We start from the raw sequence: 15,231 nt of genomic DNA, 5'->3' as shown, positions 1-15,231 counted from the left end.
TCCGCTGTGTTTCATCCAAGCTTCCAATTCGTGCTCCGATATTGCTGAAAGTATCTCTTGTATGCTTTACCTGCTCCGGTCACACAAGTGTAATTCACTGGACAGAGACAAGAGATAGTGGATGGATCCAGAGGAGAACCAGAAGATAGTCTGTATAGAGCCTTCAGGTTCTGAAAATGATCAGGGAAAGAGCTAGAAAAAAACTCTAAAAACCTGAATAGAGCTAGAAGATAGCCAGTACAAAGCCAAGAAAAACCCAGTAGAAGGACAGGAAGGAGCCAAAAGAGTTTGTATTTTTTAATATTCAAGCTCTTCTCTTAACCTGTTAAGCCCCATCCCCCCGCCGGCGGGCGCATAATCTGCAGGAAAAAGCGTCTGAGGGCATCTTAATATTTAAACTATGAATGTTCCATATCCATGTAACGGGAAGAAACTCAGCTAACTGATGATTTGTTTTTTGCAAGGCTAACGCTGAGCCTCTGAATTAGCCCTGAACGAAAAAAATGCTTACGCCGTTTGCACAGAAAACACGGTATAACACCCTTATTACTTATCATAACTGCACATCCAACATATCGATTAGCATCGTGGGAAAAACAGACATCACAACACGTGGCATCAGGTAGCAAACACGGCAATATGTCTTACCTTCATTGTTGTCTGATCAAAAGTTGTCTTCAATGGCATTAAAACGATAAAAATGCTGCTGAAGGTTAATCCATAGGTTAAAGGTGGGGTAGGTAATTTCGGAGAAACCAGCTCGAGTGCGCTAGAATTTGAAAATACACAGCCGGAACAAATCTGCCACTTCCTTACAGAGCCCCTCCTCCAACACACACAAACGCATACATTACCAATGAGGGCACGAGGTAAATAGGTGCACAGATGGAAGGCTGACAGGCAGGGCCGGCTAAAATTATTGGTCGTGCTTTTTACAGTGCTACGGCTTCCACAGATTGGATTTTTTTGTCAAAGCACTTAAGATATTAATTGCTATTGGGATGTTAAGAGCATTCCATGGAATATTAAAAAAAGTGTATCTCGAGCCGGTTTCTCAAACTTACCTACTCCACCTTTAATCCAATGTGTCTGTGTCACTTTCAAATGATTTCTGAGAATCCATCTGGAATAAAAATAGTTTTTCAGATTTCAGAGCGTAAAATAGCTTTCGTTTTCGTTTTGCATGATCACATGCAGCGGTGAGCGGAATAAAACACACTCTTCAGGTTAGAATATCACACGTAGCTATTTTAATTACCTCTCAAACTACCTAAACTAGTTATAGATATATTTAGTTTTACTGTCGGGTCACTCATTACTGGATCCACGAGCTGCATGATACTGGCATAATAGATTGCCCGATAGAGCAACCAGCAGGTGAGGCTTCATTGCCCGAGCTAAATACGAGATGGCCCCGGGCCATCAGGCAGTCGTTAATGTCGAGCCCTGATTATCTTCCCTTTTTTTTCACAGCCAGAAATATTCAAGCAGAGAAATCAGTGCATGTTAAATCAAAGGGAAAGCAATCATCTAAAACAACATTTGTGAAGCGGATAAGATCAACTCAGCGTACAAGACACATCAATCCTGTGATTTTTGTTTTTCTATGTTCACATAGAGAAGGATATTACAGTGTGTTGGGGCCTATGGCGGTTAAAAGCCAGCGGAAGGGTGTATTAGTCTGGGAAATAACTCATTATAAAGTTGTAAATTAACAAGAAAGAAACTGTGATAGTGTTTGAACCTTGTTCTCCCCCAGCTCTCATACGTGATGTCCGGCTGCCGTTACTTCGTCTGCCCGGTGGAGTTCAACAGCAACTCCAACCGGTTCCAGGTGGACTGCGAGCCGTCAGAGCTTTTCTCGCCGCAGGACTACACCCTGCCCTCCGTCCTGGAGTCCTTCACTGAATGGGTAAGACTCTCCTGACTTTCAGCTGTCCTTCCTGTTTTCTGGCATCACACATCATATAAACATGAACTTAACTATGAAACAATAAAATCACTATATTGCAAATCCAGTATGCCAAAAGACAAGAGGGATCCGTAGTATTTGCAGAATAATGTATTTGTGTCGCAACCTTTCAAACACTTTGGAAGTGGACAATGCCAAGCCGATATAATACAGGATCTCTTTAACGCTATAGAAAAATATAGACAGTTTATTCTTAACAGGTCAAACATTATCATATTTTTCTCAGCCAGGTTTGATTTTGATACTAAAAGCCTGGGGATGCAAGTCCTATTTTAGTCAAATAACTAGTAACTAGTTTAGTTTGATTGAACTGCTGGTCTCTGTTTCAGTCTGACACATGTTCCTTGTCTCCGCAGACCACGGTGCGTCTGTATCCGTTCCAGATCCACAGCATTGCTCTCTCCTCCTTCGCCTCCATCATGGGACCCTTCGGAGGATTCTTCGCCAGCGGCTCCAAGAGAGCCTTCAAGATCAAAGTAGGGATTTCTGACACGTTTGTTTACTTCAAAACAATCCAACTATCCCTTTTAATGTCTGTTGTCTTTGCTCCATTTATATTATATTCATAACAGCAGTCTAAGTGATCACATGTACTGTTCTCTGTTCTTCCAGGATTTTGCCAACACGATCCCGGGTCACGGTGGCATTATGGACCGGTTCGACTGCCAGTACCTCATGGCCACATTTGTTAACGTCTACATTGCCAGCTTCATCAGGTAAACACACAGCTATGGTTTGTTCATATGTTGTATAACCTAATTAGCAATGTACAGTGACAGTGAAGGAATTCATCATCAAAGTTAGTGGTTATTTATTTTATTCCTGACTGTTAGACAAAGCATTTTATTTCATGAAGAAAACAAACTGTTGGTTGAACATTCAATTAGCTAGCTTGCTAATAACCATTAAAGAGTTATCTCTGTCTCCTCTTGAGTTGTTGTATGTCTTCCTCTGACACTGAATACATATACAAACATGAAACTAAAGTATGAAAACTGAATTTTGTTTGAGACTTTTCAGTATTGGTCAATATCGCTGTAGGGTGCCTTTGAGTTTACTATGTAGATCAGGCTGTAAAAATGCTATGTAGTCAAGCTCCAGCACTTTTTATAAATGAACTGAAAGCAGATAAAGCACGTGGTTCCAGCTCGAACTCTCAAATTTAACATGTTCATATTTTTTGTTTCAAACATTTTTATTGAGAAGAACCATAAAAGTGTTAGCAATGGTAGAGACTTATTTTCAACATAGAAGACAAACAGAACAGCCAACAAGAGATAACAAAGACAGAACATAGCATGACAGGAATACCATACTTAATGACATACATAGTCATACTGGGAGAGAACATACAAAATAGTATATATAATACAAATAAATAAATACACTTAAAGCTGGGGTAGGCACGTTTGAGAAACCGGCTCGAGATACACTTTTTGTTATATTTCATGGAATGCTCTTAACATCCCGATAGCAATGAATATTTGACAAAAAATTCATTAAAAAATGTCATCTGTGGAAGCCGTAGCACTGTAAAAAGCACGACCAATCATTTTAGCCGGCCCGGCTAAAATAGCTGGATGCCCTACCTGCAGCTTTCCATCTGTGCACAAACTTATCTCGTGCCCTCATTGGTCATGTGCGCGTTTGTGTGTGTTGGAGGAGGGGCTCTGTAAGGAAGTGGCAGATTTTTTCCGGCTGTGTATTTTTATATTCTTGCTCACTCGAGCTGGTTTCTCCAAAATTACCTACCCCATCTTTAAAGGTTATTTTCATATTTTTTGTAATTATTCTTCTACCGCCCATCAATTTATTTTGTATCGATAATGAGATTCGATGGTTCTAATCTTAGTAATTTCCCTCCCTAATTATCTCCCCTCTCCTCTCGGGGCCTGAACCTCAGCAAGGTGATCCAGCAGCTCCTGGCACTGAGCATCGACCAGCAGCTCCACATCTTCAACTCCCTGAAGGCTCACCTGACGGAGAAGGGTTTCCTGCCGGCGCTGGAGGACGTCATGGCCTAGACCCCCTCACCGACTGTGGCTCACCCTGAGTGGGAGGAGAGAGAGAGGGCAGTACCCCGAGGACACCCTGCTGACCCGGGACACTGGCAGTGATTTGTGTGTGAGCGAAAAACACATCAGAGAAAAAACAAAAACGACCAAAAACTTCATTCCACGTCATTTGAGGTCGATTAGAACTAAAGCTGTAGTTAAGGCGTTGTTGTTGCAGTTTATTTTGATATTTGGTATTCCTAAAGTCATCCAGAGTGATCAAGGTTCCAACTTCTCTTCTCACATGTTTGGTCAAGTGTTGAAGCTTTTGAAAATTAAAAAGAACCAATCAACAGCTTACCATGCTCAAAGCCAAGGTGCCTTGGAAAGGTTTCATTCTTGCTACATGCATACTGTACTGAACTAGATGGAGACTGGGAAGAGGGTCTTCCATGGTTAATTTTGGGTGCAAGGGAGGCTCTACAAGAAAGTACGGATTTTAGCCCTAATGAGTTGGTCTTCGGACATGTTGTACGTGGTCCCTTGGCAGTGCTGAAAGATGGTTGTGTTGACACTGTGCCACCAGAGAGCTTAGCTGATTATGTAAATCGTTTGTTTGTAGCTTTAAGTATGGCACAGGAAAAGCTGTCTTTGTCTCAAAGTCAAATTAAAAAGTTATATGACCGTGGTTCGGCACGACAGGAGTTTAATCCAGGTGACCAGGTTCTATCACTTATGCCTATTGTTGGTTCCCCATTTCAGGCTAAGTATACTGATCCATACACTGTCATTGAAAAAAGGTCTGACCTAAATTATGTTGTGGCAACACCAGAACGGAGGAAGACCAAACGCCTCTGTCATGTAGATCTTCTGAAACATTACCACGTACGTGAAGTTAACACAGACACAGGTGATGAAGGACAGAGATCATCCAGCTCTTGCTGTGACATCACATGGTTTGCCGCATGAGGGAGATAGAGTGCCTGAACCTCATGATAGTTTGCTCTGTGGTTGTTTGAGAAATTCTGAATCGCTAGGTAATTTAGACGGGTTATTTTCTCATTTGCCGGAATCAAGACATGAACTCTCAGCATTGGTACTTAAGTATCTATGTCTGTTTTGAGACATTCCTTCACAAACTGACTGGACTGAGATTTGCTTAAAGGTTATTGGCAGGTCCCCTTCTCCAAACGGGCACAAGAAATATCGGCATTTATCATACCATCTGGACTTTATTCGTATAAAGTAATGCCATTCAGGTTGAAAAATGCTCCCGATACGTTCCAAAGTTTAATGAATCGCGTTGTGTCGGGTTTAGAGGGCTATACTATGTATCTAGACGATTTGGTAATTTGCAGTGATACTTGGACTTCCCATGTTCAGCGCATTGATATGCTGTTTGAACGATTGGCGGACGCACATATGACTATTAATTTGACCAAATGTGCCTTTGCAAAAGCCACAGTGACATACCTTGGCCATGTGGTGGGTCAAGGTTGTGTGGCTCCAGATCTGGCCAAGGTCAGAGCAATATCTGAATATCCACAGCCCAAAACCAAAAAGGAACTCCAAAGGCTTTTGGGTATGGTGGGTTACTACAGGAGGTTCTGTGAACAGTTTTCCACTACAGTTACTGGGGAATCTTATTTGTTGTGATGTTTTTGCTGGAGCAGCTTCATCCAAAACAGCACTCCGGTTTGAGAGTTGACATAGAGACAGGAAGTACAGTCGTTGGACTTTATATTAGCTTGGTTCTTACCAGTGGCGTGCACAGACATTTATAGAGGCAGGTGCTCAAGAGAAGAAAAAAAGGGCATGCGGGCTTCGTTAGTTTCTTTTCGGTTTTTGATTACTTTATTTCGGTTTTAGGGTTAGGGTTATTTAATTCTTATTTTTGCCTGATTTTACTGATTTATTATCAAAAAAAATATTATTTTAACATTTATTTGTATTATTCTAAATGACTTAGGGGGGTCCAATCTGAAGCTAGGGGAGGACGAAAAGTGCACCACGAGACTAAATGGATGGATGCAAGAAAAGAATTGAAGTTATAGTTTAGTTTGGCATCTGATTTAGGGGATTAAACAATACACTCGCTGTATTTGTTACCTGGTGGTTACTTACTTGGTCGTCACTAGGGCACTTTTAATCGTGTTGCTGCGTGCTGCTGCACCACACACCCGCCGTGGCCTGTCTGACTTAGTGACTGTCTGCTCTGCGCGCTGCGCGTTCACGTTGAGAGCAGGGAAGGGAGGGGCAGCACGTACGGGAGTGCTAAAACACATTAGACACGTTGCAATAAACACATGGCTAATAAAGGCTAAGTTAGTTCCTCATCCACACACTATCACTGAATAGCTTAACTTAGCTAACTAGCTAGCATTAGCTCCATTTCTGAACAACATGGCAGCTAAAAACGGGACATCAATAGACTCATTAACAAACTGACTCAGCAGGACACTATGCATACAATCTTATAACATTACCAACACTAAAGATCTGCATACAGTATATGGTCACATTCTCCACGAACGCATTCTCTATGTGACGATGGTAGTTACGCATGTGACGATGTGACCGCAAAAATGTCCTGTCATGAACGCTGTAACCAAGGTAACTTCGTTACTATGGACTGACGGCTTCGGGCCTTGTAATATTGCACATGTGGTTTAGTTTGAAAGTGTTCCCCCTCCCGTTTTGTCTGTGGCTGGTGATTGTGTTTACCTGGTGCCCTGTGTTCTCTCCTCCCCCCCCCCCCCCCCCACCTGTGTCTTATTGGCCTGATTAGTGTGTGTGTATTTAGGCTCTGTTTCCCCTGTCAGTGGACAGGTGGTGTGGGTGAGAACCTTGTGGCTGGTGACTGTGTTCACGAGTAACAGTCATATTGAGGCTGTGAATCATGTGCCCATGATTTACTAAATGCCCACACCGGGTTACCTTTGAACTCTCTGCCTCTGCCTCTTTGCTTGGTCGGGCCGCTCAACGGTCAGCTTCAAAAACACACATGTGCAAAACAGCTCGAGGACCCGCAGCTGCGCTACTTTAGCTGTCCCTAAATGTGCCTGACTAAAACACGAACGATATAACAAAGATCAAGGAAAACAAGGGGAATTTACAACAGCCGCCCCCAGAATAGCATAGCTATTATACAGCGGCTGGTACTGCGGCGGCTGGTACGCTGGTTGTAATGTAGATGGCCCTGCTGGTACTGCGCCGGTGTCGGTACCAGATGTGTTCGGGGGCCGTCTCTTACCAATGACGTCACGCATTGTACGCATTGTGATTGGCTGTACGGTAATTTACCCAGGGGTGCTCGGGGGCAAATCACATCTACAGATCATGACGAACCGAATTGAATTATTCCTATGCTCCTAGCGTGTGAAAATGTTTGTGAAAAACATGTTAAAAAAACATGAAAACGGAGCAATGGCTGTACGCCATTGGCTGTACGGCAACTCAAGAGGACCATCATACACGGTCAAATTCCGAACATTTAAACATAGCCTACACTTCATTCTTTACTTTGTCCGTTATTATATGTAGAAGATGAACTACCTCTCTGAAAGGTCCCAATGTGTTAATTTTGATGGGCTGTCTTTTGAGTGGTTAAACATCACTAAAGATTTTCTGACTTCTGACTGCTTTGGATATATAATTACACCACAATAAGGTTTTACTATCACAGTGCACTGAGATTTGTGACAAACTGTAAAGCACTTACACATCACTGTACACTGTAAACCAAGGCGGTTTTGCCATCACTTACTGTACTGAGGCTCAGTCACTGGTACATTTTCATTTACAAAGCCATGTTGGATAAAGTACCATCTTATATCTGCTCCCTGATCTCTCGGCAAATTGAAAGTACTTATTGCCTGAGATCTCATGCTGTGGTTTTATTAAATGTGCCAAGTGCTAGGACTGTCTTAGGGAAGAAAGCTTTTAGATGTGCAGCTCCACTAACTTGGAACAGTCTGCAAAAAGAATGTAAAATTACCAAGCTGGTACCACTACATGTTTTTAAAGCTCGGTTGGATGCTCCACAGTCAGATGCTGTTGGTACCTGTACATGTGGATAGATATGTAAATTGTAATCCCTGTATTTTTTGCTGTATGATGTCCTTTTGTTGTTCTGTTGTTTATGTTTTTATGTCTTCATGTGGAACCTACTGCTGCAGGTCTCCCTTGAAAAATAGATCATTGATCTCAATGGGATTTTACCTGGATAAATAAAGGTTTTGAATTGAATGTCGAGCATTAACTGCAAGTCACTCAAATGCATAAACTGGAGAATAATTATGTTACAAGTGTTACAGAAAACATATCCAAGTGTAACAAACATCCAGTATTAACCTTACTGTTTTTTTACTAACAGTAACCAACTAATAATTTTCATGAAGTGCATATTTATTCCAAACTCACAATATATATATATATATATATATATATATATATATATATATATATATATATATATATATATATATATATATATATATATATATATATATATTGTGAGTTTGGAATTGTGAGTTTGGAAAATATTGTGAGAAATATTGTGAAAATAATATTGTGAGTTTGGAAAAACGTTGCAGAGATCAAATGTTTCCTTGTCTGAAAGGAGAAACCTAATTTTAAAACAACATTTTCAGTGTGTGACTTGAAAGATAAGTTCTGATCAATAATAACACCTAGATATGTGTATGTAGTGACCCTTTCAATGTCAATGTCAGTCCCTTGAACAGTACAAATGTTGGAGAGAAAAGAAGTTAACTTTTTGAGATTTGAGAATATCATGAGTTTGGAGTTGTCTGCATTTAATACTAACTTGAGTTGAGATAAATGGGATGGAATAACATCAAAGGCAGACTGGAGGAAATCAAGACTTGCTCTATAGAAGAGGATGAACAATAAATAACAGTATCATCTGCATAGAAATAGAAAGCAGCATTTGAAAGATTATTAGAGATTATTTACATACAGTATATGGTGAAATTATTGGTCCTAATATGGAACCTTGGCGCACAGCCTTTCAAATCAAATCAATCAAATCAAGTTTTATTTATATTCCACATTTATAAACGATTTTTGGTCGAGCCAAAGTGCTGTACAAATAATAAAAATACCCTACAGTAAAGACATTTTACAGCTAATACAACAGCAGTTTGTTCAGAATATCAGTATGAGAAGAAAACGACACCCTTTGTCCTTAGACCCTCACATCGTACAAGGAAAAACTTCAAGAGAAAACCCACAGTTTAAAGGGAAAAATGGGAGAAACCTCAGGGAGAGCAACAGAAGAGGGACCCCTCTCCCAGGACGGACAGACGTGCAATAGATGCCGTGTGTAAATCGAGGAGATAATACATTTGCAACATAGGTAGACCGTATGTTAAGAAATGCATGCTTCTATAATAATAGGATGAATCCACGAAGATGTCAACAATCCTGTGGGAGCCTTCAGGGAGGCAGCACGACGAGACCCAGGCAGGACCGCAGAGACAGGTTCAGCCACGACCCGAAGTCCACGACTTAATCCAGAACTCAGGATAGAGGATCCAGGATGCGGGACCACAGCAAGAGGATCAGCCTCGACTCAAGATCACATCAAGACACAAAAGAAGAAAAATTTGGCTGGGTTAATCGGAACATGAGAATACACAGATTCAGACAGACAGAAGGAAGAACAAGAAATCCCTTTGGAGTGATTTTTTTTAAATATTGAAGTTAAATGCATCAATCTGGTGCACTTTGAGAGCAAAATGAAGAGATATATGGATACCTCTCAACATACATATGAAACAACTGTAAACAGATTTACTTTGTCTTTATGGATTCGATTGTGGACTTGATTGTGATTGCTGCACATTATCCCTTACTTAATAAATACTTTTTTTGATAATTTATTATATAGAAAAGTATATCATATTGATATATAATATATAATTTATTGATAATATATAATATAATCAAATATAACAATCAAAACGAAATAAGTAGTATTAAGTATTAGGGCTAAGAAAATATTGTACATGTGAAATAGTTGTATGTATTGATTTAAATTGACAGGCATACGCTAAGAAAAATAGTCCGTTGTTACTGTTTGAACTAACGTACCAACGGCACTGAACATATTACATATTACCTACCATATTACGTTATATACTTCTTACCTTCGATTTCTCTTGTTCTTCTCCTCATTCGTCTTTGTTTTTCTACAAGTTTTATTGTATTTCTTCAAGTTTTTATCTTGTTGGTCGAATGCACTTAAGCGTCAGCTAAATACAATGTAATGTAATGATCAAAAAACCCCTCTATACTAGTCTAGACAGCGTGGGTAAATTACCGTACAGCCAATCACAATGCGTGACGTCATTACGTCGTGACGTCACTGGTAAGAGACGGACCCCGAACACATATGGTACCCCGAACACATCTGGTACCGACACCGGTTGATATGCATACTGTTCCGGAAGGACAGGCAGAGACTAATACGCTGTCTGCTGGGGGACAGTAGACTGTGTATAAGGCGAGGGCGCTACAGACCAGTTGTGTGGCCCATAAGAAGATTGCTGAGGCATAACAACTGGATGTTGGACCACTGGCTGTTGTGTAGCTGGTAGCTGGTGAGCCGGGTACAGCGCCGGTGTTACAGTATAAGTTGAGTCATGACAACTGGCGACATTCTATTATTTTCGTCATAGGAATCCGGGGCGTGTACATTGAGGACCCATTGTTGACTTACCAGGAAAGAAACATCGTTTGTCGTTTACGTTCATCTTTTGCTATATCTGCCTTCCTAAGATCACTTTGCTGCACATTCAGTACTCGTATGTGAGGTTGTGGGTGAGAGTCCGATATCGTGACGCTTACAGGGAGGTATCGAACATTACAAAGTAGGTGACTGTGTGGATGCCTGTTCAAAACATTGCAAACTTCAATAAATCATTTAAATTATATATTTGTGTCCGACTTTCATTTGTTCATCGTTCTTAATGTGATGTATAGTAGCTTTGATAGCTGTCCATACCTTCAGACAGCCTAAAAGTAAAACACAAGTTGTTTATTCACAGCCCGAACGCTCATCGAGATGACTGGATCAGTCATGACAACTTGTGATCAGCTCCGATTAAATTGTGATATCAATTCTGTAGCTAACCTCCAGGGAGCACGTTTATTTTATGAAATAAACGTTAAACGTATAGGCTTAAAGGCATAATAGAACTACCGTATTATATGTATTCAACTTGTGCCCCGCTGGACTTACTTTTCTGTGGTTTACCGTTACTGTGACATATCAGTATAGCCACGGAAGATAGTTTGTGTGTTTAATTCCCATGCATCAAGGTTATTTTCATGTATGTAATTGTTTTTCCTGCACAGTGTAGAGTCTTGTTGTGATGAGAGGGATACAGGTATTTCATAAAATAAACGTGCTCCCTGGAGGTTAGCTACAGAATTGATATCACAATTTAATCGGAGCTGATCACAAGTTTGTCTTTGCTGTCTTTAATAGTAGGATTACAGTGGGTTGAAGAGGTCAGACCTGATAGGGTGGTGATATGCACAGATTCATTGTCCATATAGGCCTACAAAAGCATACAGCCACATTTGCAGCTCAACGAGGCTCCCTCCTGTCAGATGGAGGGAGTAAATACAGCAGCAAGCTTTGGGACGGCCTCCCCTTTCTCCGGCAGAAACAGGACATGCCGTAACTGTATGTAACAACGGTTTCAAATCAGCATCTCTTAGACAAAAAGTTTAAATGAATAGCTCAAATAAAACTCCAAACATCTTTCATTGTGTTTCAAAGCTCTTTTAGTTTTAAACCTGATGTTTATAAGCTTCTTAGTTTTTGCAACGGTCTGTAAATATACACAACTTTATAATAAAATGCACACATTTACCTTTTTCCAGACTAAACACAGGTATGATCCTAAGTCAAAAACATATGAGGTTATCATGAGGTTGTTAACATTGTAATTTATCAGTGGATGTTTGCTGGAACTACTTGTAAACAGCGTGTTTCCTGACGGACACACACAGCTTGACACAGTGTATCTCAAGTCAGCAACGCTGAAGACTCGCTGTTTGAGGGCTTGATAGCCCACTCCCACCCCCTCCACACCGCTCCACACTCGTTGCTTTGGAACAGCCCTCAATATGGCAGACCCTCCGCGTGAACGCGCAAACGGAGGGGTAGGGTGTAGGGGTAGGGTGTGGGTAGGGTGTGGGGGGCGGTTTGGGAATGGGCCTAAATCACACAGCATTGAATGGTACGCTGTATGTCATGGGGGAAAATAACAGTGACAAGAGTAGGAACTGTGGAGTTAAAGAAAAAGTAGATCATATCTTATTACATTGTGACACCTATAAAGCTGAAAGAGAAAAACTAAAGGATAAAGTTTTAGAGGCAGAGAGGGAGTGGAATGTGTTTGGAACAGGTTTACCTTCCTGAGTGAAACTGGGGTAGGAAAAATAATGTAACAAGGTTACAATAAATCATGGAGGTTTGTTTTGTTTTATTTATTTGATGGTTTCTTATTTTTCGCTATTTTGTTTTATTAAAGATGGAATGACATGATGATTCACACTCATGTACAGTAGGTGGCGGTATGCAACTAAAAGCTGTTTGCGATCCGCCATTAAAAAACCGAGAGAAGAAGAAGAAGACCCTGGATCGAGGTGGCGTCTCGTCTCGTCGCTACGGTTCTCTCTCTCTCTCTCTCTCTCTCTGTGTTCCTGATAAAGTGTGTGTGAGCTCCAGCACTACTGATCCATCCTCTGTGTGTCTGGATAAACCTCTGAGCTATTTTTTCTGGAGCGTTTAGCTCGGACATAGGAGCTAGCTTAGCATGCTAGCTGGAAACACGTTAGCAACACTAGTCAGATTGAGAGTTTGATGGAGAGAGAAACGGTGTGTTTAACGGAGTTTGCAGGAAAAGGTGATCTAGTAAACATGAGTAAAGTCCAAATGCTGCTGTCGTTGAAGAAGCAGCGACTCACTGCTGCTGCTGAAGAGATATTTGCTCTGTTTGAAAAAACGATAGCAGAGCAAGAGGAGGAGCTGTCTCTTTCCAAAGAGGAGAACGAGAGACTCCAGAAACTACTGGACGCTGTTTTACCGCCTCAGCTTCGGATACACAGAGCAGGTCTGTTCCCTTTACTCTCAATTAACACTTTAAACTCTTCAGTAACACTTTATTATCACATTATTAACACTTTAGAGACCCTTTATCAGCACTTTCTGCAGGTAGTAGATTCTGAAGTAAAAGTACAAACACCACACTGGGAAAATACTCAATTACAAGTTAAAGTTCTGCATTCATATCTTATTTAAGTAAAACAGTGCATGACATTAAGGATTTTGGGAGATGGCCCTGCGGGCCATCTAAGCTAATTTACAGATGGCCCTGAGCCCAATAGAGATTGCCCTGAAAAATGCGCGCGAACGAAATGACGCACGAAGGGTTTGGGGGGCCTCCCCCTAGAATATTTAGATTTTTGCAGGTCTTAGATGCTGTCTGGTGCATTCTCTAGACTGAATTATAAGATGAACCACCACAATATTACAATTTCAATTGTATTCTTCATTTCACTTGTTTGTGTTTGCTCGCTTGCATGCCCTGCATAGCTATAATAAATACTTAAGTTGTTGGTCAAGGCACTTTCCATCTGTTGAAGGCAAATCCCTTCCCAGATGTAAAAAAGTAGAAAACATTACATGCAGTTATAACTGCCCAAACAAACATTATTTACGCTATTATGGCCCCTGTTAAAAATGTTTGTAATGTTATCTACTGTAAGTTGGTCGAAGGAATGCCTCTTCATCCAGAAGCTGACCGAGCAGACCCGAGCAGCCGAGTGCATCCGCGAAGCACACACAATGGCGACGTCAGAGTTCCCGTTAGCAAGCAAATCTAAATCTCTTTGGTCAAAATGTCCAGTCAAAATAATTTCCCTTTAGCGCAATACCGCTTCAGTTGCGCCACTTATGTGACAGACAAGAAGAGTATGTGACAGACAAGAGTAGTCAATTCTAATGTGTAACACTTAATGTGGAGAAAGAGATGTGCTGTATGGGTTGATTGTGCGTTGATCTGTTGCTAATGCCTCGGGGTTCCGGTGGGAATGTAAACAAATGCATAATGCTGCGCTATACTTTGTGGCCTCACCCACTTGCATAGCGACACTTATTGTTTAGGTCACGGTGTCTTTTAATAAGCAGGTAGTCATATCATTAGCTAAAACTAGCTGGATCTGATCGATATGGACATAAACGCGAGTGAAGTCTAATCTGATGGGAGAGAGAGAAATCAGCTGCTGCTGACGAGTCGACACGCAGCTCTGCATGATCACATGCAGCGGTGAGCGGAACAAAACACACACTTCAGGTTAGAATATCACACGTAGCTATTTTTAATTACCTCTCAAACTACCTAAACTAGTTATAGATATGTTTAGTTTGACTGTCGGGTCACTCATTACTGGATCCGCGAGCTGCATGATACTGGTATAATAGATTGCCCGATCGGGCAACCAGCAGGTGAGGCTTCATGGCCCGAGCTAAATACTAGATGGCCCCGGGCCATCGGGCGGTCCTTAATGTCGAGCCCTGTAAAATGTATTTATAATATTATTATACAAATGTACTTTATTATACAAATTATAATTCATTACGGAAGAGCAAACCTACCAAAATAAATATATTTATAAAAATACATGCATTGAATAATATGCCATTTTAAATATTAACCGTACAGAGTGTTTCCCACAGATCTGAAATATACTTGGGGGGGGGGGGGAGGTGACATGGCTTTGTGACGTGCAACGACATTAACATCAACCTTTCTGTTGGTCCCTTGTGAGCAGACCCTTCATGGGATGGCAGAGCGAACAGGTACAGTCAGGGTCGGACCGAGACAATAATTCAGGCCGGAAATTAAACACCCAGCCAGGCCACTACCAGTTTTTTTGTGCCATTTTGCTGGATTTATTTGCCAATATTTACAGCGTTGCTGTCCATAGTGATATCCCTATAGTTTAAATCTACTACCCACAAATAAACATATGGACATGGGTTACTATTTAAACCTTTTTTTAAATGTATTTAGGAACCTGTCCATGTGATTTTAAGTGGGGGTTGACCTCAAATCCTCTAGGGGGGTCTGGGGACATGCTCCCCTGGTGAGATTTGTTTTTTAATTTTGGAGTTAAATGCATCAATCTGGTGCATTTTGAGGGGGAAATAAAGAGACTAGATCT

At 41.0% G+C, this 15,231-nt stretch overlaps 3 protein-coding genes across 4 annotated transcripts in view; all 3 read left to right on the top strand.

The window, feature by feature from the left end:
- The window catches only part of LOC307044027 (uncharacterized protein), a 219,361-nt gene that overhangs the window by 158,000 nt on the left and 46,130 nt on the right, over nt 1-15,231 (top strand). The gene's annotated exons all lie outside the window — the stretch shown is intronic.
- Nucleotides 1,685-3,996, top strand: LOC307042839 (phosphatidate cytidylyltransferase 2-like; the record flags this gene model as incomplete). Its single annotated transcript, XM_079687005.1, has 4 exons — nt 1,685-1,912; nt 2,329-2,448; nt 2,585-2,688; nt 3,876-3,996. The coding sequence occupies exons 1-4, from the start codon at nt 1,772-1,774 to the stop codon at nt 3,994-3,996; spliced, it is 486 nt and encodes a 161-aa protein (XP_079543131.1). The 5' UTR covers nt 1,685-1,771.
- The window catches only part of LOC307044037 (uncharacterized protein), a 30,071-nt gene continuing 27,477 nt past the window's right edge, over nt 12,638-15,231 (top strand). For both annotated transcript variants that reach the window (XM_079689057.1, XM_079689056.1), the window contains exon 1: nt 12,638-13,118. In XM_079689057.1, the coding sequence (XP_079545183.1) occupies nt 12,869-13,118 (250 nt within the window). In that variant the 5' untranslated portion in view covers nt 12,638-12,868. The remainder of the gene's footprint in view (nt 13,119-15,231) is intronic.

Source organism: Notothenia rossii (assembly GCF_949606895.1).
Source record: "Notothenia rossii genome assembly, chromosome: 6".
NCBI classification, from domain to species: domain Eukaryota; kingdom Metazoa; phylum Chordata; class Actinopteri; order Perciformes; family Nototheniidae; genus Notothenia; species Notothenia rossii.
The sequence above is the reverse complement of the archived record's forward strand: the minus strand, read 5'-3'. Positions and strand labels throughout refer to the sequence as shown.